General features: G+C 39.8%; 1 protein-coding gene across 1 annotated transcript in view; it reads left to right on the top strand.

Annotated features, from left to right (window-relative positions):
• LOC112072389 (sucrase-isomaltase, intestinal-like) overlaps positions 1 to 8,692 on the top strand; it is a 78,486-nt gene that overhangs the window by 6,865 nt on the left and 62,929 nt on the right. Inside the window, 6 exon segments of the mRNA XM_070439780.1 lie at positions 1,117 to 1,202; positions 1,530 to 1,650; positions 1,965 to 2,074; positions 2,585 to 2,598; positions 2,600 to 2,665; positions 2,755 to 2,770. Of these exon segments, the coding sequence (XP_070295881.1) occupies positions 1,117 to 1,202; positions 1,530 to 1,650; positions 1,965 to 2,074; positions 2,585 to 2,598; positions 2,600 to 2,665; positions 2,755 to 2,770 (413 nt within the window).

Genomic DNA, 8,692 nt, shown 5'->3' with positions numbered 1-8,692 from the left:
ATCTCTCTAACACACACACACAGCACACACACACACACACACACACACACACACACACACACCACACACACACACACACACACACAACACACACACACACACACACACACACACACACACCATCACACACACACACACACACACACACACACACACACTCACACACACACACACTAACACACCTCCCTTGCTCTCTATCCCACTGCCTCACTTTCTCTCTTCAGTCCATTTGTCATGTCTGGTGTTAGTGAGAAACACGCTGATTGAGCGGGGATGATACAGAGTGAAATGTGGTTGTCCCCAACGAAGGAGGCAGACATGTGCCTCAGGTCATTTTCCTTGACAGCAGTAGTTTCCTGTGGTGTCCTCAGATCATTTTCCTAGAACAGCAGTAGTGTCTCCTACTGTCTTCAGGTCCTTTTCCTTGACAGCAGTAGTGTCCTCTACTGTCTTCAGGTCCTTTTCTAGAGCAGCAGTAGTGTCCTCTAGTGTCTTCAGGTCCTTTCCTTGACAAAGTAGTGTCCTCTACTGTCTTCAGGTCCTTTTCCTAGAGCAGCAGTAGGTCCTTCTTAGTAGTCTTCAGTCCTTTTCCTTGACAACAGTAGTGTCCTCTACTGTCAGTTCAGGTCCTTTTCCTTGAACAACATAGGTCCTTCTACTGTCTTCAGGTCTTTCCTTGACAGCAGTAGTGTCTCTACTGTCTTCAGGTCCATTTCCTTGACAACAGTATATTCCTCTACTGTCTTTCAGGTCCTTTTCCTAGAGCACAGTAGTGTCCTTACTGTCTTCAGGTCCTTTTCCTTGACAGCAGTAGGTCCTCTACCCCAGTCTGCTTCCACTCATCCTCTCTGCTTGGTCAATGTCATGCCTCAGTCTGCTTCCACTCATCCTCTCTGCTTGGTCAATGTCCTGCCCCAGACAGTCGCTCAAAGGGCAGATACATTAGTAGCATCACTTGTATAATTATCCCTACTCCGTTTAATTTACTCAATGTCAAGTGAACTCATGAATTCCAGCCTAAACGGAAATTCACTGATGCTTATCAGTGATGATTTGTGATTGGTTGTTGTGTCAGTGTTTGGTCAGTAGAAACGTATTCCCTGTATGCTCTGACAGAGACCACAGACACCGTGGTTCCAGAATGTCCCGTTATTCCCCTGGGGGAGAGAGTCGACTGTTTCCCTGACGCCGGTGCATCTAAGGTATGTTTCCATGGAGACCTGGGTGACCTGGGTCCTCTACACGTCTCATCATTCCTAGAGGATTCACTTTCCCATCATTACTAAACAGGATGTAGATATCAGGAGTACCGAACCCTCCTCCTGGAGAGCTACCCTCCTGCAGGTTTTACAAAAAACTCTTATCTAGCACATCTAGTTATACTAAGTAGTGGCCCTGCAGGACCTTGATTAGCTCAATTGGGCCTGTTACAACTTGGTTGGAGCAAAAACCTGCATTTCCAGTAGCTGTRAAGGAGGACCGTAACCATAGCATTATACATGATGATGATGATTCCCTTCCTACACTAGCTGGGGTGTCTGCAGAGAGGCTGTTGTTGGAGTCCATTGGACGAGAGAAACGCTCCATGGTGCTTCTTCTCCACCAATCACGGCTACTCTGTGGTGCGCGAGGAGAAACCCAACACCTACAGTGAGCTCTACCTCCTTCTTCCTCCCCCCCATCCACCCTCTTTCCATATCGCTTATTTTCAATCTTTCTCTCGCTGCCCCTAAGGTATGATTTCATGTACATATAACATGTACAGCATATTGCTAAACATGATAGACATGATATCACTACCTCCTTCACAGTCAGTCCTGACCCTCAGGAAACAGTCTTTGCTCAAATGATAAAATAATTCAAAACATATCATGCCCTATACTAGAAATAGCTATTGAATTTGCCGTCTTGGATTTCTGCTTTTAACTTTTTTTCTTTCAATACCTCTGTGCTTGTGATTGGAGGCTTGTCGGCCCTTCTGAAAAGGAAGGTTGCCCCCTCTCTGTTTGGTGAAGACATAGAGGAGCTGGCTTTCCATGTTGACATGCAGACAGTGAACCGACTGAGATTCAAGGTACACACACAAACACACACACACTGTCACTTGTAATCCACACCAAAACACACGTCCTCCTGACACCTGTCCCTGTGTTTTGTCTCAAAACACACGTCCTCCTGACCCCTGTCCCTGTGTTTTGTCTCAAAACACACGTCCTCCTTGCTACCCCCTACCAGCTATCTCTCTTTTCGCTCCGACCCTGCATGTGTTTATTGCTCTCAAACACAACGTCTCCACTGACCTGTCTGTGTTTTGTCTAAACACACCGTCTCTGACCTGGTCCCTGTGTTTTGTCTCAAAACACGTTCCTGACTGTCCCTGTGTTTTGTCTAAAACACATCGTCTCTGATCCTGTCCGTGTTTTGTTCCAAAACATGACCTCCTGACCCTGTCCTGTGTTTGTCTCAAAGCACACGTCCTCCTCCCTGCTGTGTTTGTCTCAAAAACACGTCTCCTGACCCTTGTCTGTGTTTTGTCTCAAAACACACGTCTCCTGACCCCTGTCCCTGTGTTTTTGTCATCCAGATCTCAGATGCCCATACAGCGATTTGAGGTTCCCATGAGCAATAAGCCCTGCACCCATCCCTCAGGTCCTCTTACTACGAGGTAAAGCTCACACCACACCTTCGGTTCCAAGTACGCAGGGCAGCCACCAGAAAGTCTGTGAGTTCTTTCTAAATTGTGTCTTCTGTCAGTCTCAAAAAGTGTTCTGTAATCATCAGTCTTTCTGTTAAATCAACTTGGTACTAATGCTCTCAAGCCTGTACGATTGGTTACAGGTCACATTTGATCCTCATAGAGGTCTGTAGACCATGCATCTACTTCATTAATATGTATTATTCTGTCAGAATGCAAGACCACACGCTCGCACGTACACGCATGCACACACACGCATACACACACAGGCACGAGACATTTATTTCTGTGTTCATTCAGTCTCCTTGGTGACGTGTGGTTACATCTGTGGTCACTCTAGAGCACGCTCAGTTCGGTCTGTGTGAATCACAGTCATCATGCCAACTGATTACATTTTCCAACCAGCCAATATAACTTTATGCAGTCTCACTGTAAACCGTTGAACTTTCCAACCAGCCAATGAACCTTTATGCAGTCTCACTGTAAAAACGTTGACTTCCAACAGCCAAATGAACCTTTATGCAGTCTCACTGTAAAACGTTGACTTCCAACCGCCAAATGAACTTTATGCTGTCTACTGTAAAAACGTTGAACTTCCAACCAATATGAACTTTATGCAGTCTCACTGTAAAAACGTTGACCTTCCAACCAGCCAAATGAACTTTTGGCAGTCTACTGTAAAACGTTGACTTCCACCAGCAAATGCACTTTATGCAGTCTCACTGTAAAAACGTTGAACTTCCAACCAGCCAAATGAATATTATAGTTCCTTTTAAAACCATTAAAACGATTATGACGGTCGTTAAACCATGATTATGACCTATGTTATTTATTTACTAGGCATGCCAGTTAGAACAAATTCTTATTTACAATGAGAACTTGGAATAGTGGGTAACTGCCGTGTTCAGGATCAGATTTTTGCCTTGTCACTCTGGGATTTGATCTAGAAACTTTTTGGTTGCCAACACTCTAACCACTAGCTACTGCCTGTTTAAATCATGATTATGACCGTTAAACCATGCTTATAGACATGATTAGACGTTAAACATGATTATGATCCGTTATAAACGCATGATTATGACCCGTTAAAACATGATTATGATCCTGTTAAAATCATGATTATGACCGTTAAAACCATGATTATGACGTTAAAATGATTAGACCGTTAACACGATAATTGACTCCTGTTAAAACATGATAATGACTCTTGTTTAATGTGATTAGACCGTTAAACATGATAATAGCTCCTGTTTAAACTATGATTATGATCTGTTAACCATATAATGACTCCTGTTAAAAAGATTTTGATCCTGTAAAACCATGATATGACTCCTGTTATACACTGTGGATTTATGCCCGTTAAAACTATGATTATGATCTGTTAAACATGATTATGATCCTGTTAAAACCATGATTTGACTCTGTTAAACCATGATAATGACTCCTGTTATAACTGTGATTATGACGTTAAAACTATGATTATGACTCCTGTTAAAACCATGATAATGACTCTGTTAAAACAATGATTATGACTCAATCTAACACATAAAAACATAAATGGAAAACATGTTATTTGAATGGTAAAATCCTTTCACATTCTCCATGTGCTCATTTATCTTGCTGATTTAAATAAATTTGATTGGTCACATCCATATTTAGCAGATGTGATTGGTCACATACACATATTTAGCAGATGTTATTGGTCACATACACATATTTAGCAGATGTTTATTGGTCACTACACATATTTAGCAGATGTTATTGGTCACATACACATATTTAGCAGATGTTTTGTCAATACACTATTTCGCAGATGTTAGCTGAGAACTAGCTCAATGGCGATAACATTTGCTACAAGCCACATGTGCATATATCTAAAAATGAGAGTGGGGGTAGGAAAAATAAACGACGATGCTGTTTTGTCTGAATGATCAATAATGCCTAGTTTAGAGAGTGAGAGGCACTGACGCGAGCTGATCTACAGCTTCCTTGGTCCATGCAGGACAATTTCAGATAGTTAAACCTATTGCAACCTTTATTCAGGTTTTAAAACAGTTCTTCTTCCCCTTTACGACAATCATCTAATCGACTATCAACTTCAATTACGAATACGATTGCGGCTGGTCAGATCATCACAGCAGTGAATAGTTAACATCACACTGCAAGTCAGATGGCTCGTTGACGAAAATGTTCAAATGATAACCACTAACGGTTGCTAGCTACGTTGGTTATTAGCTCCTATCTGATGTCTTAGCAATGTTTATCTCATCAACCAGGTAGCATAGCAGCTAATATAGCTAGTTAGCTAACGCACAGATTAAAGGTTAAACCATACTGTTATTGCTGCTGGTAAATAGACTGAGTGACATGTAAATTATTTCACTTTTCACTCATGTATAGCTACAAATATGCATAAACTAATAGCATTAATGCTGCTAAAATAGGTACTAAAAACTTTTGTCAATAGGGGGGCGCTGTTTTCACTTTGGAAAAAATGTCCAAATGAAACGGCCTCATACTCTTCTCTAGATCATACAATATGAATATTATTTTAATATTGGTAGAGAACACTCGAAGTTCTAAAACTGTTTGAAGTATGTTGTGATAAAACAGAACATTTTGAAGCAAACTTCCATGCAGGAAGTGAAAATCTGAAAACGAGCTCTGTTTCAGGGCTGCCTGTTCAATTGCCTTTATTATATACGTATGTATGGCACTTCATACGCCTTCCACTAGATGTCAACAGGCAGTGGGAGGTGAAATGGGATGTCTAGCTTGATCTGAGGTCGAACAAGAGCTTTTGGAGTGGCAGGTCAGGAATTTCCTTTGTCTACCAAGGCGCGCGAAGTACCTCGATATTGTCTTCTGATAAGCGTTCGGTTTACACYGCGAATATCTCCGGCTCTGATTTTATTTGATACATGTGATAATAACATCGTAAAGTAGGTTTTTTCAACCGAGTTTTATCAGATAATTCAACGTTTATTGGGACTTTTGGAGTTTTCCGTTCTTTGCGTCAAGAGAAAATGGGAACGTTATCAACATTGGCTAGCATTGTGGCGCAAAAAGGACATTCTAAAACCAAACAACGATTTATTCTGGACCAAGGCCATAACAAACAGCTTGCGTTATTGCGAGACAGCGCTCGCCAAAACGGCGGAGAATAGGAATCAACATTTTCCACAGAAATATGAAATAACATCATAAATTGTTCTTACTTTTGCTGAGCTTCCATCAGAATCTTGTACAAGGAGTCCTTGGTAAAGTTATTTTAAAAAATCTAACACGGCGGTTGCATTAAGAACCAGTGTATCTTTCATTTGCCATACAACAACTATTTTTATGTAAAGTTTATGATGAGTTCTTTGGTCAGATTAGGTGAGTGTCCAAAATAGCTCCGGACATTCTAGGGAAATGTTGCTACATATTCACAATGTATAACCACGGATTGCAGCTCTAAATATGCACATTTTCGAACAAAACATAAGTGTATTGTATAACCTGATGTTATAAGACTGTCATCTGATGAAGTTGTTTAAGGTTAGTGATTCATTTTATATCTTTTGCTGGTTTTTGCGATAGCTACCTTTTGTGGTGAATAAATGCATTTGTGTGTTTGGCTATTGTGGTAAGCTAATATAATTCTATATTGTGTTTTCGCTGTAAAACACTTAAAACATTGGAAATATTGGCTGAATTCACAAGATGTTTATCTTTCATTTGCTGTAGACCATGAATTTTTCATAAATGTTTTATGATGAGTATTTATCTATTTCACGTTGCTCTCTGTAATTATTCTGGCTGCTTCGGTCCTATTTGTGATGGTAGCTGCAATGTAAAACTATGATTTATACCTCAAATATCCACATTTTTCGAACAAAACATAAATGTATTGTATAACATGTTATAAGACTGTCATCTGATGAAGTTGTTTCTTGGTTAGTGACTAATTATATCTCTATTTGGTCGGTTTTGTGATAGCTACCTATGCGGTAGAAACATGGTGAAAATATGCGGTTGAGACTTTGGCTATTGTGGTTAGCTAATAMAAATACATATTGTGTTTTCGCTGTAAAACATTTWAAAAATCAGAAATGATGGCTGGATTCACAAGATGTTTATCTTTCATTTGCTGTATTGGACTTGTGATTTCATGAAAATTATATTATATGATATCCCTGTCCCGTTAGGCTAGGCTATGCTAGTCAGCTTTTTTAATGAGGATGCTCCTGGATCCGGGATGGGTATCACTGAAAGGTTAATGAGAAGTTCATTTATTAATTTCCTGCGTCTGCTTTTGGTCTATCTGTCAACTACAGAGGCACACATACACCATGTACAGTACAGTACAGGATGGCACCACTTGTTAAGGACTGCCCGATTATACCCCTTCCTCAGTGATTTAGCATATCTTTTTTTACATAACCACAGTGACAGTGTGTTTAAAGGGTATGACCTTTTGCTTTCCTTTGCCCAATGTGCTTATCAGATGAGTGGCATTTGGCTCACAGAGATAGAAAGAGATATTGCTTTATACTGCTTGCTATATTGCACATTACTGGGTAATATTTATTAGATAACTGGGAAATATTTCCTACATAACTGGGTAAAATTCATTACATAACTGGGTAATATMTATTACATAACTGGGTAATATTTACTACGTAACTGGGTAATATTTACTACATTACTGGGTAATATTTACTACATTACTGGGTAATATTTACTACATAAGTAACTGGGTATATATTATACTACAATTATGGGTAATTTTACTACTACTGGTAATTATTTACTAAATAACTGGGTAATATTTTACTAGTAACTGGGTAATATTTACTATACTGGTAATATTTACTACGTTATCTGAGTAATATTTATTAATAACTGGGTAATATTTACTATCATTACGAGGTAATATTTATTACATAACTGGGTAATATTTCAAATGGTACTATTATTACATAATGGGTAATATTTCCTACATAACTGGTAATTACTACATAACTGTTGATATGAGTCTTATTCACTATTGTGCTCTAATAACAGTTTAGTCAGCTCTTCAGATGAAATGAGCAGGTGCATATTAAGAAGAGAGAAGGGGGGTGGTGAGGTGGAGGAAACCATTAACTGTGTAGAGATTAATTGCTATGATTTATCAGCTTGCTCTCTGACTGTTTGACGTTGTGTTATTCGCCACGGCGATAAAGGGTTTTAACATAAACAAGATTCACTTTAAATTAACCCTTATAGTATTCATAATCAAAACCATTTAACTGTGCACTTTTCAACCGTTGGAATTCAGCGGGGCAGTGTTTAGGTGAGTGTGGTAGGTTGTGTTCCTGTTCCAGTCATCCATTAGTCCAATTACAGGAGTCTTTCTGGGTGGATTCTGATGGAGTGTGAGTGTAGAGGTCATTACACACACTGTGATTGATTCTCTCATACGGTACTTAGTAGGATGAGGCCCTATCCTGTCAGGGGACTTCCTGTACATTGATTTAGTTTAGACTGTAGATCGCCTAATGGTCTTCCTTTCTTTGTGTCTCGCAAGAGTCAGGATGTTGGCGGATGTTTTTTCTCACTGTATATAAAACATAAGGTTGTTAAAAGCAAGCTACTTGCCCTGCAATGCTTACTGTGCACATACACACCACTCAATACACATACATACACACCACTCAATACACGATACATACACACCACTCAATTACACGATACTGCTTGATCTGTCTTTCTCTCTCTCTCTTCTCCAGCTTTCTTTCTCTTCTGTATTGAGCAAGAGGCAAGGGCAGGACATGTATGTTATTAGTAGTGTAGTGGGGTTAAAGCTACACAGGTCTCATTATGGTGTTTCTAATGGTCTGTTTGCAGCTAGCTACCTTCTCCCAGAGGTGTTTTCTCATAAAATACTGTAATATACAATTCAATACATACCCTGTGTGTTCTAATACAACCACTCTCTCATATCTCAACCCCCCCCACACAAACACCAGG

This window comes from Salvelinus sp. IW2-2015, unplaced genomic scaffold (genome assembly GCF_002910315.2).
Source record: "Salvelinus sp. IW2-2015 unplaced genomic scaffold, ASM291031v2 Un_scaffold1910, whole genome shotgun sequence".
NCBI lineage: Eukaryota > Metazoa > Chordata > Actinopteri > Salmoniformes > Salmonidae > Salvelinus > Salvelinus sp. IW2-2015.
This window is presented reverse-complemented; position numbering and strand designations above follow the sequence as displayed.